The sequence below is a fragment of the Hyperoodon ampullatus genome, assembly GCF_949752795.1.
Source record: "Hyperoodon ampullatus genome assembly, chromosome: 2".
NCBI classification, from domain to species: domain Eukaryota; kingdom Metazoa; phylum Chordata; class Mammalia; order Artiodactyla; family Ziphiidae; genus Hyperoodon; species Hyperoodon ampullatus.
In genome coordinates, this window is record NC_136915.1 from 195,013,606 (window position 1) to 195,037,517 (window position 23,912).

Consider the following 23,912-nt stretch of genomic DNA (forward strand, 5'->3'; position numbering starts at 1 on the left):
CACTTCTGATACTAGCTATTATCAATCTTTTAAAACTCTGCCAGTATGATAAGCATTTTTCATTTTGATTTATGCTTTGATTTACATTAAACCTTTTTTCATAATAATGAGCACCCTTGCATATACTATTTGGCCATTGTCTCTTACATCTCTTGCACATTTTTCTGGTCTTTTCCTCGTGTAAGAGATTCTTGTATATTGGGGGATTCTTTGCTTATTCTTCCTACAAAGAAATGTCCTCACTTTCAGTTGTGGAGTTGATGGGGAATTCCAAAAGCTCATAGTGACCCGGAAGTCACTAAAGCCACCTGGAAACATGAGCCACCTATGGCTGCATCAACCCAGACAGGTCCCGAGATGTGTAAACGAGCACTTGGGTGCTACCCTTCTGGCAGGTGAACTTAAAGACGAGCAGACTTGCACTTGAACAGACTGGGCCATTTCACAGTTTGGTAAACTGTAATAACAGTTTGCTCCTTATAACTTCCCGGTATTTAAAATTTTCGCCTGCAGTGGGGAGATATTGATACAATGATCTCGCTTTCCTACCTTAGAAGTTAACCGGCACAGACGCCTCACCTGCCGTCTCCCGCAGACACGTGGGTGCCTCTCTGCACTCACACCAGCTCTGGGCGGGAATGTCAAGTCCAGTTTGTGGCTCCTTCAGACTTGTGCAAATACAAAGAGCACATGAACACCGTCTAAGTACGGAGTGAGGGACTCCAACCACTGTTCCACGTGTAGCATTTGATGGTGGATGGATTTGGAATTTCAAACTTTCGTAGTTACCCCTATTCCAAGAGGGCACCTAACAAAGGTCCTTGTAATAGTGATGAATTGATAAGGAATGAGAATTATGAGAATACAGGAAAGACCTGTTCAGGGGGTTAGTCAGGGCTTTATATGTTAGTTTATATTAGAGGCCAGTATAATTCTGCAGTGAAAACTTCTTGCTAGTAGTAAAGAATATATTCACAGATTCTTTCCTTAAAGACCTCCTACCTAAACAAAACAGTGAAGAGTAGATGGTGTACATTATCAGTAAAGGGCACTGAGAAGTTATAACCACAAATACAACGGTTTTAAAAGAATGAAAAGAAAATGGATGCTCATATTCTCCATACAAACATCAAGATTCTTTCAGTTCAGACTCTCTATTTATAAAAACTGCAAAATATCCCCTCCGTGGTCCTTCCAAAATCAGTGTCTAATCAGTTCACGGTGCCCCTTTTTATCCTAAAAAACAAGCATGTTTCTCAGGTTGCAAATGCACACAGCCACATATATACACTTAGTGACCTGAGTGCCTGAAAATTAAAGATATGAATGGGGAACCTGGCAGTGAAGTGGCCTTGCTTTAAGTATGGCCCCAACGAGGAAGCCAAGTGTATCAGATAGAATAATTATTATCTTGAAGTATTAAAACTGCTCCCTTGGCATAAAAATCATGACAGGCAATCCAGGAAGCTTAAACAGCTGGGAAAAGAGCTGCCCTCGTCTCCTTGCCCCATTTCACGCCCTCTGGCTGCCATGGGAACAGCAGTAAAAAGACCTGGAGCTTTTAGCAAATCCACAGAAGTTGTGGATGGGAAGGATCTGGGAAAAAGCTAAGGAGGGTTGACCTGGGAGGCTGGTCATCACACAATTTAGTCTGCTTTGCCCCATCAAGGACTTCTTCCTCTCCCAGTGGCTAATTCCACTAATTAAAAATCCATTAGGATTAATTAACCTCATTCAAATTGTAATTGCCACTCCTAAGCCATCGCTGAGATTACTAAACCAGGGAAAGTAGTTTTCCTATGAAGAGGGAAGGTCAGGGATGTGCAGAGGGTGAGGGTGAGAGACCTCAGAATGGCATGAGGACCAGGGACCTTGGGGAGGGGCAGAGAGAATGAGCTAGTGAAACGAGGAGTAGAAAAAAAATGTGGAGGAAGGCTAAAGTCAAGCCTAGCTGATTTCAAAATTTGCAGAGGGCCAGTTGTGTGCCTACCATATTTTTTAAAGGATTAAAAAAAAATGCATCTTCCCCTCTTCTCCTGGTTCTGTGGGAGGCTTCCACTGTGGATCCTGACCTGAAGAACTGACGTTTGAGTTACTCATCCTGTTCTGCGGTTTAGTTAAATTTGGGGTTCAGTGGTATTTGAAGACTGAGCTGAGAACCCAAACTGAAAATTTAGTAGATGCATGTTCAGTCCTAGTGGCATGGATGTGTGTGATTGGAGGGTGCCTGAGGGCTCACGTCAGAGCTATCTGGGGGATGCACATGCGTGTGTCACTCAGCTGAGACACTGAGCATCTGACTGCAGATGCAGGACCCACCTCATACCATTGAACCGGTGACCCCAGGGATCGTGACAGTGAAATAACCACACAAAGCTCAACTAGGAGCTAGCCCTATTTCTTTTGCTTCTGTCAGGACCACTAGCATAGTGCTAGGCGTCTAGTTGGCGCCAACTGAATACACGTTGCTCCCTTGTGCTGTGATTCTGGGTGTGGTGTCTGTGCGTGGGAGGAAAGATGTGACTTGCAGTGGGTGATTTGAACCTTGACAATGAAAAGTCTTAACCGAATACAGCGTGGGCTTTTTTTCAGCGACAACTCTTGATTCTATACCCACTAGCTCATCTGTAACTGGAAATGAAGAGGATGCTGTCAATATAATGGGAAGTTGCTGGGCTCTAAACCAGTTTGCTTTTTCCTGGCAAGGGGAGCCTCCATAGTGAAGGTAACATGGTGGCCTTCAGCTGGAAGGAAAACAATCCCCCAGTTCAGCAACTTCACAGACGGGATCCCCATCAGCTCTATTTTCAGAAAGTCGGAAGGAAGCACCTGCACCCAGGGATCCTTCCCCAGAGAAGTGTACATCACCCACGGCGCTTGGCAGGGGCGGGCGGCAGTTCCTCTCGTGGTAACCTCACCGCAGCAGCCTTTTGCCCTCATCAAGCTCACGTCCATCTCTGTGGTCCCTGCGCCAGTCATAATCACCCACTCTGTGCATTTTCAGTATTGCCTAAGGCAGCCCCCCGCCAGGAGGCATGGCCTCCCTGGGCAGTCCAGGCTTTCTCCCGAGGTCCCAGATACTTTTAAAATGTGTGCTGTGATGCCAAAGCTGCATAGATTCTGAGGTGTCTGCCTTTAAACTCATCTCTCCCATAAGCCGTGTTATTTTTCATCCCGTTTTGTAGACGCGTAGGTTGTGAGGTAGCAGTAGTGCTTGAGTATTTACTGCCCGGCCTTAGCTTCTAAAGTGATTTTTTTTTGTTGTTTTTTTGCGGTACGCGGGCCTCTCACTGTTGTGGCCTCTCCCGTTGCAGAGCACAGGCTCTGGATGCTCAGGCTCAGCGGCCATGCCTCACGGGCCCAGGCGCTCCGCGGCATGTGGGATCTTCCCTGACCGGGGCACAAACCCGTGTCCCCTGCATCGGCAGGCGGACTCTCAACGACTGCGCCACCAGGGAAGCCCTAAAGTGATTTTTTTTTTTTTTTGGCTGCCTTGGGTCTTCATTGCTGCGCGTGGGCTTTCTCTAGTTGCCAGTGAGTGGGGGGCTACACTTCGTTGTTGTGCGTGGGCTTCTCATTGCAGTGGCTTCTCCTGTTGCGGAGCTCGGGCTCTAGGCGCATGGGCTTTAGTAGTTGTGGCACGTGGACTCAGTAGTTGTGGCATGTGGCCTCAGTAATTGTGGAGCCTGGGCTCTAGAGCACAGGCTCAGTAGTTGTGGAGCATGGGCTCAGTAGTTGTGGTGCATGGGCTTCGTTGCTCCATGGCATGTGGGATCTTCCTGGAGCAGGGTTCAAACCCATGCCCCCTGCCTTGGTAGGCAGGTTCTTAACCCCTAAACCACTAGGGGAGCCCTGGCCTTAGCCTCTATTAATAAACGTGCCTCTGTGGGCTGTGTGGCCCCTGCCCTTGTGGGGCAGGAAGGCTGATGGCCTTTGTGATTGCAGGGGCTCCAGGAGAGAGGACTACACCCAGCACCTTGCCCGCAGACACAGCTTCCCCACCAGTATCCACTCTCAGCCCTGCACACAGCAGTCCTGCTGCCTCACCTACACGCATCTCCAACTTGACCACCCAAGACAATGCCTCAGGTTTGACCGTGATGCTCTAGGTGTTTTAGGTTCTGGATAATGAAATGGAAACTTGAAAACTGTCATGCAGCTCTTTTATTTCACACCAAATATGACTGTGGATTTCCTGTTTTACAAATTTTCACACAGTGATACTAAATTAGGAAGAAAAAAAAAAGCCTCACCAGTAAGCTTTCGATGGGCATATTTTATTTTATTATTTATATTATAAAAGTTCATGGTGAAGAAGAAAGATAACAAACTTTAATGTCCTATAGCCCTGAGATCAAATACAGCCTCTTAAACTTTCTAGTTGACTTTAGGACAAGTTACTTAGACTTTCTGTGTGTCAATTTTTCTTTCTGTAAAAATGGGTATAATAGTACTCATTTCATAGGATTGATAGGAAGATGGAATATGTAAAAAGCCTGGTATGAACTGAATAGTACAAAAGGGTAATGGGTATCCTTGTTAGTAATTAAAATAAGGATAGTTGTAACAGTATGAGAGGTAGTTTGAGGGAGACTGCACATGTCAGAATTATACTAAGGAATGAATAGTTTCTTCTCAATGTATACAATGTCTAGTTCCAATTGTTTGCACTCTTGGTCATCTTAAAGGGCCATGTGTAGACAAATCTTTGACTCGCTTTCTTATTTAAAAAAAAAAAAACAAGTGTCAATTCAAACGAGGAGGAAGCCTCTAGCAAGATTCATTTAAGAAATCATCTTTGCTAAAGAGTTTTCCCCTCGACCCTGAATATGACAAACTCATTAACTGTGACCCTCTGTTCACTTCCTTGCAGGTGTGCTCAACGCGTCCACTACACCATCCTCTCTGACCTCTGAGAAAAGCAACATCTCTACAACCAATCTCACAACAAAAGGTGACAACCTGACCCCCAGTCATGCAGTCACTCCACCACCACGTGCTTTGGACACGCTCATTGAAGGGTCTTCCATTGGCTCCACCCTGGGCTCTTTCTTTGAGAAGTTCAATTGAGTGTTCTAATCCTGAGGGCTGTGGAAGGGCAGTTAGTCCAAAACACGGATCAGTTTCTGCAGTGCAACAGCCAATGAGATCAGGGCCGGTGTTACTGTGATAACCTCTTACATCATGGTCGTAGCATCCCCCAAGAGTTGTGTACTCTATGAAAACTCGTAGAAATGACCAGCTATACTAGGACTTCTAAGAGTGGGTTTCAGTGTTGGTATGAAAGAGAAAAATTCTCTCAGCTGAGCTCTCTGTTCCAAGAGGTCAGTGACAGAGGAGTGATCGCAGAGCCCCAGACACACACGTGGGATGTGGAGACAGAGGTGTGGGGCTCCATTCAGGGAATGAACGTCCAGGAGGTGGTACAGTCTGCAATGGGCCAGCCATTCAGAGCCCACCAGGACACTATTCTCCCTGCAAGTTCTCTATCTCAAAGACCAGATTAACAGAGATCTCTTAGCTTCCACAAGCCCCATTTCCATCCAATTCTTCAGTTAAATACATATGCTCACACAAGATAGGTCTCAGTTGGTGGACGGAACAATGTGTTACCTTGGATTTAGTATACGGGCAAAGAGCTTACAAAAGTTAAAACAGACAGTGAAGCACCCCTTGCCTATTTTATGATTTTTTTTTGTAAAAAAAGGAGTAAACTGAACTTTCTAGGGGTTATAATTATATAAACCTATTTTGAGATTAATCAAGAGGAGGAAGACCTTTAAAATACTTCTGGCTGCGTAAATAGTCAACCACGTCACCATTCCATAATCAGATGTGTACCCAAAAGTCACACAAGTATTGTATTATCACAGTTGTGTTTGTTGGGTAAATTCATGAAAACGTTTTATAGAACTAGCTTGTTGGTTTACAACCTTTGAAGTTTTGAGATCCAAATATGGGAACAGGCACTGCAAACTCTGCATAATCTGTTAAACCTAATTCGGTAGATTCTATAGTTTATGAAGATGAAACATTGTAAATCACTGTTCCTCAGAATGACTAGAGCAGAGATATTCTAAAATGCAATGAAAAAAATCAAAGAGTAAATGAAAAATTGAGGATACAAATAAGAAAACAAAATGGAGTCAGTCTTTTAAAATGTGCAAAAACTGCAATTTTATCTAGACATTTTAATAATTTGCATTTTCTTTTTTTTTTTCTATTACAGGTCCTCCTACTACACATAAGCCATCATGTGGTAAGTTTGTCTACCTAGAGGCAACATATATCACTTTAATGATTTCCTTCTTTATTACAAGCTTTCAAGACACCCCAGCAGGCTAAGCTCACTGGCTCTAATTTCTCGCCAATGATTAACTCCAACCATTAAGAACCAGGGTCCTTCAGGGCAAGAAGGTTTGATGTCACATTCAGACCTAGTTTTGAGGATCAGGATTGATAATTACTAGCTAAAAAACGTTGGTGGTGTCACTTAACTTCAGTTTGCATATTTGTAAAGTGGGATGATAGCAAGTTTGTTTAGGGGTTGGGAGAGGATTCTGCGTAATGATAAATATGAAATGTGAATAATACCTTCAAGGCTCATCAAGAAGAAAAAGTCTCTCTGTCTCACCAGGGTTTGGCTCAAAGCAGATGCTTGAGAACAGTTTGTGTCCATCCTTTTCCCATTTTCTTCCTCTGTTCTCAGTGGAAGCAGAGTCCTTCTTCGTGGTCAGGGCTCATCCCTCCACGTGTTTCTAAATCTCACTGCTGTAGTCCCGACTTTCTGTAGCTCTCTGTATATTTAGTGCAGACATAAGCCTTTGTATGTTTGATTAATTAATATGATCTTGATGACCAGGTTCCTCTTGCACTATTGCCTCCTTACACTTTTCACTTAAGTAACATGGAAGTGCTCAGTTTCTTAAAACATGTTTCTTCCTGCCCCTGTGTTCACCCCCGTTCTTCTTTCTCTACACTTGGAATGCATCCTCATCTGCCACCTCCCTCTCCCATCAATTTTTCTATGTCCTGCTCATATTTTAAATACAAACTGACTCACCTCTCTGGAGGGACCCTCCTGGTCCTGCAATCTGAACAGACTTCTCTGTCTCTTTACCCCTATATTATTTTGTGCATCATCTTATTTTTGGTGTTTTCTGTAGTCCATGCCTGTGCCTGTCTGCATGTTAGATTCTATAGTTCCAAAAGTGGATCATTTGTATTCCTAGTGCTTGGGACAGTGTCTTAAGCAAAATAAAGGCTTCTTAATTTTTTTGTACTAAAAATGAGTGAATAAGTGAATGTGTGTTGAAAAGATACTTTTAAGCGTCAATGGAGTGTGTTTAAATAAAGGGAAGAGTGTGAGATGACACTCAGAGAAAGTGCTTAGGAGGAGTTGTTATCAATAATTTTACGCAAGTAGAGGAATAACAAGGCCTCTGCTCCCTAAATAATTAATGTTCCCCTTATCAGGAGAAAGAGATAATCAAATACTACACTTTAGAAAGCAAGGGAAATGATAGAGCAAGAAGAAGAAATTTGTCAGATGCGTTGTTCATTTCTGCATAATTCAACCATTTTTGAGCCCTCTCTGATGACAGGTTTTACACAAGGATCTGGATTTACGGCGATGGTCAAAATTGGTGGGATTTTTCTCTCATAGAATTTACAGTCCAGTTAGGAAGACAGACATTAATCCAATTATCATCCAAATACAAACTCACAAGCTGAGGTCTTTGATGGGACAATGATGAAAAGGGAATCATGAAAGAATAACATGGAGGCACTGATATGTCCCTTCTCTTTTTTATGTTCCTGGGGTTATTTTGTTGGTGATTAGATATTTTTAAAAATATACATTAAGGATTTTGTATTTAATATAGGTTTATTCATTCTGAAAAATAAAAGATAAGCTTCACTATTTTATTTTCTTTCAGGAGACAATTATACAGCTATCTCTGTGCACTACTTTTATAACAAGGAAAGTAAAACGTATAATGCAACACTTAGTGAAGTGAAATGTGAACCTGTTGGGTGTGAAAAGGAGCTCCAGAGCCTACAGGAGTGTGAAAAGAAGAATATCAATATAACACATCCTTCATGTTACCCTCCATTTGAATATTTATTAGAGGTACCACCAGGTAAATATCAGTTGATTTCTGTTCGTGCATTTACAGCAACACTGCAGTTTTGTGTGTGACGTGTCCTACTGGTCACAGGAGTTAGTAGGCAGGGGAACAGCGTTGAGGGAAAGATGGTGGCAGGAGGCCAGTGTGTGGACTTCTGCTCTCCAGACCCAGTGAAAACGGTAACCTCAGAGAAGCCTTCCCTGTTTATCCCTTACCTGCCTCCTTATACCTCTTTTACAGAGTGCTTCATGTCGATTGGATCTAATTTATCCCACTGAGTGGTTATTCACAAGCTTTCTTGTTTCTCCGCTACTGAATTCAAGTCATTATATATATATGTGTGTGTGTGTGTGTGTGTGTGTGTGTGTGTGTATGCATTAATCTTTTTAAATACAAGTGTGTCTAGAATATCTTGGGGGAATAACACAAAGTCAAAGATTTGGTGTTTGTGAAAAAAACAAAAGTACTTTCACCAAAAAAAAAAAAAAAAAAGGTGGGGGGGAGCGTTATAGTCATGTTAAGGCGATCAAGCTGGTTTTAATACCTAAGCTACTGCTGGGAAAGAGGAGACTAAGGTACCAAGCTGACTTCAGAGAAGCTACCTTCACAAAATGCATTTTCTAAAAGGGACTCAGGGACTGTGTAAGTTTGTTGAATTTCTCACATCTTTTAATAATTCAAGATCATTGATTGACTTAACATTTAAATGGGTTAAATATCTGATGTTTTTGAAAAAAAATGCCATTTAACTTATTTATTTTTCTCTAAATGTTACTGGAATAAATGATCAATTAAAAACAGAAAATGACAATTTAAAACAATACATTGCCCAGAGTGAAACCCCCATGCTCCGTGTAATGATCATGCAATGAAAAAATCAAAGAGTAAATGAAAAATTGAGGATACAAATAAGAAAACAAAATGGAGTCAGTCTTTTAAAATGTGCAAAAACTGTAATTTTATCTAGACGTTTCCTTGGGTTCCATTTTTTTTTTAAAGTAACATAAATTCTAAGTGAAATGCTACCAATACGTGCAATGTTAAAAAAAGAATAAACTAAAGAATCAAGAAATTCAAAAGCCTGAGAGTTATTAGACTTTTTTCAAAAGTAATCTAAATTCTTGCCAGATTCTGTATCATGAATATAATTTCAATGACTGTAATTGAGCATAAGGCACACATTATGAAGTATTAATCATCTATTTTTGTATCTTTTTTCTTAACAGATCATAAACATTTTCAGCTGAATGAGTGTGTAGAACCTGAAAAGGCAAATACTTCTCTTTGTTTACATTGGGAAATCAGTAAAAATTTTACTTGTGATAAAAAGAAAATAACATATAAATTTAAATGTGGTAAGAATTTAACATTGATCAGAGGTGTTTTTTTTTTTTTTTCCTATAGTGGGAAGTTTTTCTAGCTATTATCTAATCCTTCCTTCATTTCTACTTCCTTCCTTCCTTCTTACTTTCTTTCCTTCTTCCATTCTCTCTTTTTCACTCTCTCTCTTTCTCTCTCTCTCTCACACACACACACGCATAGTCAAAGATATGTTTGGAATCAAATCATTGTATTCTTTATACAACTCAAATTCACAAAATAAACAAATGCTCCACCTGAAAAATAATTTTTGAAATAGCAATATCAGTTAATTCATAAGAATTTTCTTGGCAACTGCTATACATGAGGTATTGTTGAAAATATTATCAGAGAAGAGAGTTATAAAAAATTATGGTACACATACTCTTAGAATGAAAAGGAAAACAACCATAATTTCACGTGATTCCAAGAGTTTACTTTGTCAGCCCTCCATCAACAACATTTATAAACAACTACAAGAAGACTTAGATAAAACGAAAGTAGAGAAAGAATAGTAAGTGCTTCTAGGAATATGAATTTGGGTTCATGGAAGGGGGAATAATTGAGATAGAATTTCTTTTTAATGATTTAATAACTTTTAATTTATTTTCATTTGAATTTATTGGGATGAAATCTCCCCCACCCCCGGCATAAAACTATCTGCTAGGCCATATTTGGCAAGACAGACAGACAAACAAAAACACATAGACTCTCACACAAAGGATGGAGTATGATACTGCTTATAATCATCATGTTACAGGGAAGATGCTCGGCTCAGACACAAGCAGGGTGAGGAAAGCAAGGACAAGCGTATGACAGACTGACGATAAAACAATTATCTGGGCATCCCTGGTGGCGCAGTGGTTGAGAATCCGCCTGCCGATGCAGGGGATACGGGTTCGTGCCCCGGTCTGGGAGGATCCCATATGCCTCGGAGCGGCTGGGCCCGTGAGCCATGGCCGCTGGGCCTGCGCGTCCGGAGCCTGTGCTCCGCAACGGGAGAGGCCACAACAGTGAGAGGCCCGCATACCACAAAAAAACAACAACAACAACAACAACAAAAAACAATTATCTAAGATATCTGCATGGTAAAGGCTATGTCAAGTGCAATCTCAATTTCTGAACAGAGAACAATGAACTAATGCCTCATTTCATCAGCTAAATTAGACACACTCTCAAATTCAGTTCTACATCTTAATGTTTTCTTTAAAATTGAGTGTAGCAAAATCATGCAGCATTATAGCTGATATCAGGTCCTTTTACTTATTGCTTTGACCATTTGCATAGGTTTTCAATCTAATAGATATTAATTATAGATATAAAACCGAAATGAAATTTAGTTGTGATATATTGTATTCATATACTCATATGCAATACTTATTTCTTTTAGATGGCTTTCAACCATATAATAAAAGTGACAGATATGAATTGTTCAAACTTAATCCTCAAAGTAATTATACTTGTAGTTCAGAAGTATCCTATAATAACAAGATTATTACTAGCCGAAATACAACTATTAAAACAGATTTTAGAGGTGAGTATATCACTTACATTTATATGTTATTTTTTTTTCCTTTTTATATTCTTATGATTCATTGAGAATCACAGAAAAAGATGTTATGGATTTAGAGAAAGGGTTTCAGAAAATGGCTTTGTGTCCGTTTTAAAGTAAGAATTTACAAATAATAATTCTTTTGTAAGAATTTACAAAAAATGACAGTGAATCCAAACCTTCATCAAGTTTTTTGCAAACTGTAGGCTGTTGTGAGATCGGGATGGGAATAAAACAGTGAGGTAAGTGAAATGCTTGTTCACGTGTTTCCCATTTTATTTCCCCTTTCTTCCTGTAGCAGCTTTCTCTTCTTGGTGTGTCCTGCATCTTTTGCCCCCTCTATCAAATCCTGCCTCTGATAGGAGTAAAATGAACACAGAAGCTCACTTTAAGAAGCTAATAACACGTAATGGTAAAGCTAAGTGTTGATGGCAAAATAACAATTGTTATTACTAAAATGTCAGCAATATAAATAATAACCAGACTATCATAACTAATAACAACTGGAAAGTAAAATTCTGGAAAATAATAGCATTTGGAAGATGGAGGGGAGAAGGAAGTGAAAAGTGCTAAAATTTCAGTTGTATTTAGTGGAACAGGGGTCCCCAACCCCCGGGTACTCTTCCTCGGCCTGTTAGGAACCAGGCTGTACAGCAGGAGGTGAGCATCCGGTGAGCAAGTGAAGCTGCATCTGCCGCTCCCCATTGCTCCCATCACCGCCTGAGCCAACCGCCAAACCCCAGTCCATGGAAAAATTGTCTCCCACGAAACTTGTCTCTGGTTCCAAAAGGCTGGGGACCGCTGTAGTAGAAGTAAAGAAATTCCAGTTAAATTTAGAATCTGCTAGGAAAATATGTTAATTGTGCATAAGACAACTTCTGAGTAACCACTAAAAACATGAAAGACAGATAAATAGATGGCATTGCCTGTCAGCAGTTGAAGAAAGTTATGGAATAAAAAAAAAATCTTCATGTTAAAGGAGGAAAAGGAGAAAGAAGGGAAAAGAAGGAGGAAGAAGAGGGAGAGAGAGTGTGTGAGAGAGAGGGAGAGAGGGAGAAGAAGAAGAAGAAAGAGGGAGAGGGAGAAGGGAAGGAAGAAGAAAAACGTGGCAGGAAGGGAGGGAGAGAGAGAATACTAATTAGGAAACAATAGGTAAAATAGCAGAAACATGTCAAATTATATCAAAAGTCACTATAAATATAGATGGCTTAAATTTACCTTTTGGAACAAAGATATTCAGACTTGAGTAAAGTAAAGACATATTTGGGGGGAGGAATTTGTAACCTTAAGTAAGATCAAGTGACATTTTATGGGAACTTCTATCACTTTGCTCTCTATTGAATGAAAATCATTGGACAGTGCTTGGAAAAGAACCAGGAAATAGGAGCAGAGAAAGCAGAAAATAACAAAGTTTAGAGTACAGATTATTGAAAGAAGGAAGAAACAAAAATTATAGGAATTTACTAACCAATTTAAAGGCTTGGTTTTGAAAAGAATAATAAAATAGTTAGACCTCTAGCAAAACAACCTTCCCCCATGCATTATAAAAAGGAAATTGTAAATACAGTAGAAATTTTACAGATTATAAAGAAACTTGCATCCAATATGAGAAGTTAGATAAAATGGATAATTTTCTAGAACATAGGAATTATGGACATTTGCCTAGGAAGAATTAGAAAATTGGAGTTATATATAAAATAATAGTCTAACACCTCTCCAACCTCTTTACACTCCCTGTCTGCTTACCTCACCTGCCCTTTAAAAAAGAAAAAAAAAACAGAAAGGTAAGTTTACAGTTAGTTCCTATCCTATTCAAACTGTTCCACAGTATAGAAATCATGGAAAGCTATCAACTAATTTTGATTATTGTTAAGGTGGGGAATAGGCTAGGGTTACTCTTATGTGGATACCAAACTTGGACAGAGCTGAGGCAACTATAGGCCAGTCTCTCCTATGAACGTAGATACTAAATAGTAAATGAACTGTTAGCAAAGTGGATCCTTTAGTACATTATAAAATATGTAATTACCAAAGAAGTTATATGGATGGCAAATAAGCATATGAGAAGATGCTCCACATCACATGTAACTGGGGAAATTAAAATAACAATGAGGTATCACTGCACACCTTTAGAATGGGCAGAATCTAGAACACTGACAATACCAAATGTCGGCAAGGATAGGGAGCAACAGGAATTCTCATTCGTTGATGGTAGGAATGCAAAATGGTACAGTCACTTTGGAAGACATTTTGAGGGTTTCTATAAAACTGAACATCATCTTACAATGCAATCCAGCCATCACACTCCTTGGTATTTACTCAAAGGAGATGAAAACTCATGTCCACATAAAAACCTACACATGGATGTTTATAGCAGCTTTATTCATCATTGCCAAAACCTGGAAGCAACCAAGATGTACTTCAGTAGGTGAATGGTAAATAAACTGTGGTCCATCCAGACAATGGAATATTATTTAGCACTAAAAAGATATGAGCTATAAAGCCACGAAAAGACATAGAGGAACCTTAAATGCACATCACTAAGTGAACAAAGCCAGTCTGAAAAGGCTACATACCATATGGTTTCACTATATGATATTCTGGAAAAGGCAAAACTGTGGATACAATAAAGAGATCAGTCGTTGCCAGGAGTTGGAAGGGAGGGAGGGATGAATAGGCAGAACACAGAGGATTTTAGGTCAGTGAAAGTACTCTGTATGATACCGTAATAATGGATACATGTCATGTAATATATTAGTCCAAATCCATTGAATGTACAACATTGAGTGAACCCTAATGTAAAGTATGGACTCAGGTGATAATGACGTGTCAGCGTAGGTTCATAAATTGTAACATAAGTACCACTCAAGTGGAGGATGTTGGTAACAGGGGATGTTGTGCCTATCTCTGTGCCTTCTCAATTTTGCTGTGAATTCAAAAATGTTCTAAAAAAATAAGGTCTTTAAAAAAACCCACCATTATTGAGTAAGATTTTTTCCAATAATGCAGGAATCCTGCAACCTTTGAAAATAGCAATTTAACCATTTTACATGTTATTTTATTCAGGAAACAGGGGAAATTTTTCAAGACCGTTGCCAAAGAAGCCACATTCTTAAAAAAAACCAAACCCACAAACTTTTGTTAGTTCACCTACTGTATGATTCACCCATGTAAAGTATAGAAATCAGTGGTTTTTAATATATTTAGAGTTGTAAATCATCACCTGAATCAACTTTAAAACATTTTCATCACACCAATAAATAAATAAATAAATAAAAATAAAAAATAAAACCCACAAAAAAACAAGCAACAGCAAAAAAACTGGTATCTTTTAGCAGTCACTCCCCATTTCCCTCCCACTCCCACATCTAGGCAATTACAAATTTACTTTCTGCTTTGATGGATTTGCCTAATATAGACATTTCATATAATATGTTGTCTTTTGTGTCTGGCTTCTTTCACTTAGTGTACTGTTTTCAGGGTTCATCCATGTTGTAACGTATCAATACTTCCATTTTTTTAATTGTCTAATAATATTCCATTGTATGAATGTACCTTGTTTCGTTTGTCCCTTTATCAGTTGAGTGACATTGAAGCTGTTTCCACTTTTTGACTATTAAGGATAATGCTGCTATGAACATTTGTGTACAAGTTTTGTGTAGATATATGTCTTCGTTTCTCTTGTGTTTATACCTAGGATTGGAATCTGGGGGTTATATGGCAACTTTATGTTTTGCATTTTGAAGAACTGCCAATCAGTTTTCCAAAGTAGCTGCATCATTTTACATTCCCACCAGCAATGTATGTGTTCTCATTTCTTCACATCTTCATCAACACTTTTTTTTTTTTATTTTAGCCATTCCAGTGGGTGTGAAGTGGGATCTCATTGTGATTTGAATTAATGAATAATGATCTTGAGCATAGCTTCAGCTGTTTATTTGCCATTTGTATATCTTTTATCACTATTTGCCCATTCTTAAAATTTGGGTTATTTTTCACTGAGCTGTAACAGTTCTTTATATATTCTAGACACAATTCAGATATATGACTTGCAAATATCTTCTCCAGTTCTCTGGGTTGTCTTTTTACTTTGTTGATAGCTTTTGAAGCTTATAAGTTTTTAATTTTGATGAGGTCCAATTTATTAATTTTTACCTTTGTTACTCATGTTTTTGATGTCACAACTAAAAATTCATTGCCAAATCCAAGGTTATGCAGAGCTATCCCTATGTTTTCTTCTAAGAATTTTTTAGTTTTAAGTCTTAAAATTAGCTCTATTTGTCCATTTGAGTTAATATTCATTTATGATTTGAGGTAAGGGTCCAACTTCATTCTTTCGGTATCCTAGCACAATTTAGTGAAAAAACTATTCTTTTCCCATTGAATGTTCTTTTCATCCTTGTCAAAATTAATTAACAATAATGATGGGCTTATTTCTGGACTCTTCCATTCCATTAATCTATACATATAATGCCAGTACCACACTGTTGGTTACTGTTGCTTTGTGTAAGTTTTGAAATCAGAAAGTGAGTCCTTCAACTTTGTTCTTCTTCAAGATTGTTTTGGATATTTGAGGTCCTCTGAAATTCCATATGAATTATGAGATCAACTTGTCAATTTCTACAAAGAAGCCAGCCAGGATTCTGACAGAGGTTGAGTTAAATCTGTAGATCTATATGAAGAGTGTTGCCATCCTAACAATGTTAGTTTTCTGGTCCATGAATATGGGGTGTCTTTCCATTAATTTAGATATTCTTTAATTTTCTTGGAGAATGTTTTGTAGTTCTCAGTGTGCAAGTCTTATAGTTCTTTTGTTAAATTCATTCCTAGGTTTAAATTTATTCCTGCTTATAATAGTGGTGTTTTCTTAATTCCATTTTGATTGTTCATTGCCAGTGTGTGGACATAAAATGGACTTTTCTGTATTGATCCTGAAATGTGTTTCATTGCTGAAGTTGTTTATTAATTATAATATTACAGGACTTTTGACAGAACGTACTAAAGTGATTCTGAATTTCATGTGGAAGGGATAGCTAGCTGAGAGTAAGGCAGCTTCCTAAATCCATGTCTCCAGTAGCCCCCCAAACAACTCATAACCATGAAAAAAAAAAGAACCTACAGAAATACTATGTCCTCATGTAACTAGCAAAAATTTAATGTTTTTTGGATACTAAATACTAAAATTAGTACAGTCTTTATAAATCACTGTGACAAAATAGAAATCCCAGGAAAATATATTTTATTGTTTATAAAAGTGCAAAGGCAATTCAGTGGGGGGAAGGATTTTTTTTTGGTTATTTATTTATTTATTTGGATATTTATTTCATTATTAGATTTTTTAGTTAGTTATTCCTATAGAAAAAAATAAATACATCAGCCTTTATCTCTGAACAAACACAAAGATTAACTCAAAATGGATTGTACAGGTCTTCCCTGGTGGCACGGTGGTTGAGTGTCCACCTGCCGATGCAGGGGACGCGGATTCATGCCCCGGTCTGGGAGGATCCCGCATGCCGCAGAGCGGCCGGGCCTGTGAGCCATGGCCACGGAGCCTGCGCGTCCGGAGCCTGTGCTCTGCAACGGGAGAGGCCACAACAGTAAGAGGCCTGTGTACCAAAAAAAAAAAAAAAAAAAGGATTGTACAGCTAAACACTAAATCTAAAACTATAAAATGTCTAGACAAAGACATTAGAAAAATCTTTGCTAGTTTAGCTTAAACAATGGTTCCTTAGATGGACACAAAAAGCAAGAATCATAAAAGAAAAACATTTAGAAATCAAACTTAATAAAAAACATTCTCGTTCTTTGAGTAAAGTCACTAAGGAAATACGATTTTTTCACAATTCATACATTGTAAAAAAATATCCACAATTAATTTTTTCAACAGAGAGTTTTGTGAGAAATATAGAGAATTCTTCTAAATACAAAATAAGACATCAAGTAACCCAATTAAAAATGCGCAAGAATTTTGATCATACGCTCCACAGAAAAAGATACACAAATGGTCAATAAGCACATAATAATTTTCCCAATATCATTAGTCGACTGGGAAATGCAACTTAAAACAACAACCAGATGCTGATGACATCACACACCAACTAAAATGGCTAAAATGAAAAAGACTGACAATACTATTGGTGAGAATGCAAAGTAATAACTCAGCACTTTCAGTCCAGGTACTTACCAAAGAAGAAAGGACATGTCCTTTCCACAGAAAGACTTCTCCACAAATATCCATAGTAGATTCACTCATAGTAGCCAAAAGCCTGGAAACAACCCAGATGTCCATCAACAGTTGAATGAATAGGTGAAATGTGGTATATCTTTACAATGGAATACTACTCAAGAAAAAAAAGGACTAACTACTGACACATACAGTGTGAATGAATGAATATGAATGAATCTCCAGAACATTTTGTTAAGTGCAATATGCTGGATGTAAAAATGTACTCACCATTTGATTTTATCTATATGAAATGAAAGAAAAGATTAATCTAATCTATAGTAATAGAAGGCAGTACAGAGGATGTTTGGGGGTGGGCAAGGGAACTGGATGGACTGGGAGGGGGCACAGAAGAACTTCCTTGGTTGGATAGAAATGTTTTATATCTGATTGCAATGGTGGTTATATTGATGCATATATTTGTCAAAACCCATCCAACTATACCCCCAAATGGGCAGGTTTTCATGTAAATTATACCTTGTAGTTTTGATTTAAGCATTTATTACATTCTTCACCTCAAGTTCTGATGACTAGTTACTGGAAGTGATGACAAGTGCTACTCCAGTAGTGACTGTTAACTTTAGCAGCACTACCAGTGAGAGATTTCCAGCACAGGGAAATCTAGACATCCCAAGATAGCTGGACAATAATATAAATGAGAGGAAGAGGAGTTTTCAGATCTCTTCAAGTCAGTGGAATATTTAGGTTCCACAATGTCACCCTGGAGTGACACTCTGTTACATGACCTTATCAAACTTAATAAGACCAGATATCTTTCTTTTACTTTCATCATCAATTCATAATTAATCAAAATATGGCTATTAATAATGCATGCTAATAATATGAAGAACGTTTTCTCCATGTCCTTTTTCTTACATTTTATATTCCTATTCTTTCAACAGATCCAGGAATCCCTCAGAATATGAGTTGTTCTAACTTCAGTGCACATAACGCATGGGTTACCTGGGAACCACCAGAACATTTTTTTCATACGTTCACTCTTTGTTATCGGAATGCTTCAGGTAACTTTTATAGAATTTAATTCCATATCAGGAAAGATAAATCAAAAATTAGAAAGCACTCCACACATGGATGGAGCTAGTGAGCCACGGAGCTCTCTACACAACAACCGTGACCGGCATCCTGTACGCCTTGGTTTTAGAACTACCTCCACTCACTACAGTCTTCCCCACCTCTGAAATGACTAAATCTCAGAGTATCCCCAATACTCATTTCTCGTTCTTGATCTTCTTCGTTCTAATCGTTACACTCCAAAGCTTAGAGAAAGAAAATCTCTGGAAGGTAATACTCATATCTGTCTTCCAAAAATTATGTAAGGGAGCTGCACTAGTTTGAACTCATCATTCTGGACTACAAACAACAACTTCCAAAACGTGGCCCACCTGATATACATAAAAAATTGGGTGAACAAAAATGAACATATGCACATTTAGCTACAGAGTTTGATGGCAGGTGGAATCTTGGAACACAGTTCTAGTTAGCATTAACTAACTTCTGCAGAACTTGTGCAGAAATAAAGACAGACCCAAAATGTGCTATGACTAGTTCAACCATTGGCCTCGTTCCTCCAAATGAGACACTATTTAAGAGACCAGACGTCTCCTGGATGACGTGAAGTATCTAAAATACTTGTAGCAAAGAGTGGGGACCGTGGACCAGCTCAGAACAGACTCAGCACATGGAATAGCCCACTTGTCAATCCTTTATCTGAAGCTTAAAGTAGTATTGAGTTGGACATCTCACAGAATTCCATCTCTTTGTTTGGTGCATAGGAACCAGACATAAATTTTCAAATTTCGAAAAGTAGAAAGCCACTTATCTCCAGTGTGTTATTTTATATTTTGATAACATGTTGTTTTTGCTTGTTGTTTGAATCTTAATAAGCAAACTACTACAACAAAGTTCAATACACATGTAGTTTTCAAATTAGCATAAGAGGACTCAAATTCTATGGAGAAGAAATACAGGCAATGTATTTGAAGTTATGGTAATTTGAAAAGTTATGTCTATGAGAAAGGAAAAATGGAACTTACAGGAAGATGAAAAATGGAAATGACAGGAAGACAATCTGTAATCTAATAGATTACAGGAGAACAGTCTGCCTCACTGGACACCTCTCCTACAAACTTTCTTTTCTTGGTTTCTGTGTGAGCACATTGTTTGGTTTTCTGTTCTTTTTTCTGAAATTTCTTCTCACTATCCCTTTCTGTATTCCTTACTTTCTATATTCTCTCTCTACTATAGAGTATTTTGTATGCCAGAATATATGGTGGAAATTTATGGAGCAATATTTATTGCTTCTTTGTATTCTATACCGTTTAAAAAACCTGTCTTTGAATAATTAGGCTTAGAAGGACCTAATGTGTTAGTTATTGCAGTCAGACGAGTTTTTGTTTGATTTTTACAATGAGTACAGCTCCTTCTTATTCAGTGCTACCCAAATTTATGATTCTCCAAATATAACACTTGAACAGAATGGGTAGGGAGGGAAGGGGCAGGTAGGCAACATCTGGCTTTGTGTGTCCTCTTCAAAAGTTGGTTGGTAACTAACTGAACCCAGTCTCCACTGTGGCTCATGCACTGACTCTGCTCAAAGGACCCTTTGGAAACAGCTCATCCCCAGTCCTCTGTCTCTCGTTGCTATCATACTCCACTGCTGGGAAGAGGAGCGTGCTCTGTCTTTTCTTCTGGTTCATCACAAGCACAGGTCATGAGATCCTCTTCTGTATTATCTAAGTCAAAGAGAGATGATCAGAGTAGAGCATTGTTAGAAAAATTCTTTTAACTACTCTCATTATTTCAAATAAAACCACTATTAAAAATCCACAGGAAGAAAGTCAGTGAACTCCTATGGCAATTTATATTACTTTTAATTAGGTATTAAATTCCTTTTGTTATTTCCTCATTTAATCATCATAGAGACTCTGAAAGCTGTAGACTAAAAAAGGTAGAAAAATGTAACTGACACTTATTTAGTTTTCTCTGCTTGTGGGGTGTTTTTATAGTTTTTTTTTTAAGATTTTGTTAAACGTTTCAACAATGACTCAGAGGAGAGATGCATGGATACGTTCAGAGTTCATACGATGCCCTGAGGATCACAGAACTTAAAATCAATGCTCAAATTCAACAGCTTGGACTGTGCTTTTTTCACTACTGTAAGTTCATGTTTGAGCATGTGACACCCTGTACATCTGCAGTATTATGTATTAACTTAAAGTGCCAAGTGACAATGAAGTTTCCTCAGTAATAAGGAAGAGACCCTGAGTCATTGTTGCATTCAAAGGATTATTTCTCAAAAGTTATTGAAACCAGTGTGCACACTTCCACATTGCAGCGATGTTTTTGGAAATGATTTTGTTTATTGCCTTTTTGCTTAAACAACATAAGAGAAAAATTACCTCTTATTTTGGGAGGTGGCAGTGCAAAACCCTTTGGGGATCAATGGGTTCATACTATTTTGCATGGTGTTCAGAAAAATACTTTAGAGCAGTTTAAACTGGGAAATTTTTAATGGATTTCCTGAGGTATTTGCTAAAAAACAAAGAGGTGACAAGTGACGAAGCCAGTATCTATCTAGCCATTTCCAGTGCAACAGGCATGACTTGAAACTAGACGTATCCCTGTTGCCCTAAGGAAAACTAAATTTCGTCACAAAGTCTAATAAAGTCTTTACCTGTGCCATTCGACTAGTGCTTCTGACCTCAGGGTCCTGAGGAAAGGTATCCCACATGGAGGCAGAGAGGCTCGTGTAAAATATGTTGACCTTTCAACCAAAGCTTGAAACCCTTGGCAACTGGAAATGAACATTCCAAACCATCTTTCTAAGCACTGAACACTTTGATTCCCCAAACAGCAATGTCTTTTGGAAAAAAAATGTGTTGTTCAAAATTAAATCAACAATTTGATTTTGTCAAGCTGGCTAAGATGAAAGCATCACAGAACAACATAAATGAAACTTATTTTGATGCAGAACGGTTGTGAGATTACATCTACAATCATACAAAATTAGGTCACTGAATGGAAGCCAGATGGACCTTGAGAACAACATTTTGACATTTGGATTGTAGCTGAGTTAGAAGTTGATCCTTGTCCTGACAGCCAGACACCATATAAGGAGTTATGGGTCAGGGGGTGCCACCTGCACCTCTCTAGAACTCACACCTTTTCTGTCCTCAAAGACAATTCTCACTAGGAACAGGGTGGCTGAGCTGGCAGGTATAAATCAACTAACTCAGTTTTGGGGATTTCTGAGAAAAAAGACACTTAAGCAGGCTAGAACAGACACTTTATCTCACTTACTGTTTATCATCCCATGGTGAGGTAGAGATATTACTATAATCTCCATGTCATGGATAAGTAACTGAGACAAGGAATTAGCACGTGCTAAATCTTCCCTTACACTGTTTCTGCAAGTCCATTGGCATGTCCACCTAGACCAGAGAATTAAAGTGTCCAAGAGGAGGAAAAAGCTTGACCCCATTGCAGACCCTTGTCCCCCTCTTCTACCCCAGACAATATGCACGGCGGTGAAGGGTAAAGCATGACCTCTGGGACCTCAGTGTCCAGGTTTCATCCTGACTCTGTTGTTCCTTTCCTGTGAGATCATGGACAGATTGCTAATGTCTCTGCGGCTCAGTTTTCTCATCTGTAAAATCGGATGACGTCAAGAGTGCCAACCTCTAGGGTTGTGGTGATGGTGAATTAATTCACATAGACCACTTCAATACATGCTTGGAACACAGCATCGTCTGTTCATTGTTTTCATAGCTACTGGTATTATTATTATTATCACTGTAACATGCTTCCTCTCTAACCTTCTTTTAACCTGTCTTTCTTGGTGGCACTTGGCTACTCAAAAATAGTCAGTGACTAGTGATTTTTCAACTTAACAAGTGCTAACTCATCTGTGCAAGCAAGGTCCCACCTCCCACATTCCTACCCAGCCAGAGTGTGCTATCCTAGTCGGGCTCGTGTCTAAACTAAAAATGCTCCTTCTTTCCTTTGTAAAATCTTCTTTCCTCCCTTACACCTACTCAGCCTCACTCATCTTTCAATGATCAGCTCAGATTCTACTGCCAGCGTGAAGATTTCCTTCACTGTTTCTCCCATGAATTACTGTAATGCTCAGATGAACAGGGCAGAGGATACTTAGTTACTGGTGATCAAATAGATTTTGTATCTGAAGTCTATAACAGTGGCTCATACCAAAGTTCAAAGTTTAGAGGTTAAGTATCAGAAAAGGAGTTGCCAAAGTATTGGAAAAAAGACTTTCATAATATCCACCATGAGCTGTGTTTTCTCGGAAAGAAAAGAGATCATAGGTAAACAATATGCCTGAGCTTATTAAATATGTTATGTACCAAATTAATTATATGAAACCATCATTTTTGAATATTTGAGTTTATAGTAATCACACTTGTTCAGTGCATTTGCTGATAATTGTATGTATTTCTGAGCACCAAGGATGTTTTCATTTCTCAATCACTCAGTTTGGAGTCGGCTTGGAATGATTTACTGTAGACACTAAATTAAATATGTGCTAATCCTAAATTTTGATGACTTACTAAAAGTTTCCATTTTTCCCCTGAGAAGAAAGATGCCACACTCTGAATCAAACCACAAATACAATTAATTTGGAATATTTGAAACCTTTTACAACGTATGAGATAACATTACATGCCTCTGTCAGTGGAAGAGTGGAACGTAATGGAGCTGATGTGAAGTGTGTAGTTGAAACAAAAGCAACACGTAAGTTATAAGCTTTAATGCTTTTTTCTATGAACAGCAAAGTCTTAACCCGTTAAAACAACATGTCCACCTTTATGCTTCATTTGAGAAACACACTGATCTGGAACATTTGTTAACATCTAGGGTTTATAATAATTTAAAACACAACAATTTAAAAACTCTCATCCTGGGTTTTCTCTGTATCCTTCAGGTATAATCATAGAATTGTAAGAATGAAGCCTGAGGGCATATGAACAGGTACAAGTTATAAGATTTCAGGCAATTAAATATCTAACCAACTTAGATAAAAATGTGTTATCTATTGTTTTCTTTATTCTCTAGAAATATCAACTGCCATCAGGCACCCAAGGACGCCTCACTCACAAAGCATCCACTGCTTGCATGACCTCATGAAACAATATTTTGTCAGCATTTTCTTCTCCGTTACAATGAACTACATACTATTTTATTTTATGTCACATTTTACATTCATTTGGCTCTTGCCCGCCCGTGGGATGGCTCCATAGATTCCAGGTCCAAAGCTAGATCTGTCTCTGGGGTGAATGTGAACTCCATGAGGTCAGGGCAGAAGAAAGGCAGTGTAAGGCAACAGCTATGGCTCCAGAAACCCTACCTGGCACCAGGCTCACAGAGAAAAATTGTCCTCTTCAGGGCCAGACATAAATGCTCTTAATGTCATTTAAGTTCTGGTTTCAAAAGTCCAGGTCCTCAAGCGTTATGCTTTTGTTATTTTCCTGAATGTCTGTGCTGTCACAGAAACAAAGATGATTCATTGCTGCTGAAGAATCCAGCCAGGTATCACCAGGGTCATGTAAGCATTTCCAAAAGAAGGACCTGGACTGTTTGTAGGCCTTCGGGGTTTCCCCTCCCTGCCCCT

The 23,912-nt window shown here is 38.6% G+C and overlaps 1 protein-coding gene across 1 annotated transcript in view; it reads left to right on the forward strand.

The window, feature by feature from the left end:
• PTPRC (protein tyrosine phosphatase receptor type C) overlaps positions 1-23,912 on the forward strand; it is a gene marked incomplete at both ends in the record, with an annotated part of 123,802 nt that overhangs the window by 60,562 nt on the left and 39,328 nt on the right. Inside the window, 8 exons of the mRNA XM_079724016.1 lie at positions 3,946-4,089; positions 4,874-5,044; positions 6,230-6,259; positions 7,941-8,144; positions 9,359-9,487; positions 10,882-11,025; positions 18,169-18,288; positions 22,877-23,035. Coding sequence (XP_079580142.1) covers positions 3,946-4,089; positions 4,874-5,044; positions 6,230-6,259; positions 7,941-8,144; positions 9,359-9,487; positions 10,882-11,025; positions 18,169-18,288; positions 22,877-23,035 — 1,101 coding nt within the window. The remainder of the gene's footprint in view (positions 1-3,945; positions 4,090-4,873; positions 5,045-6,229; positions 6,260-7,940; positions 8,145-9,358; positions 9,488-10,881; positions 11,026-18,168; positions 18,289-22,876; positions 23,036-23,912) is intronic.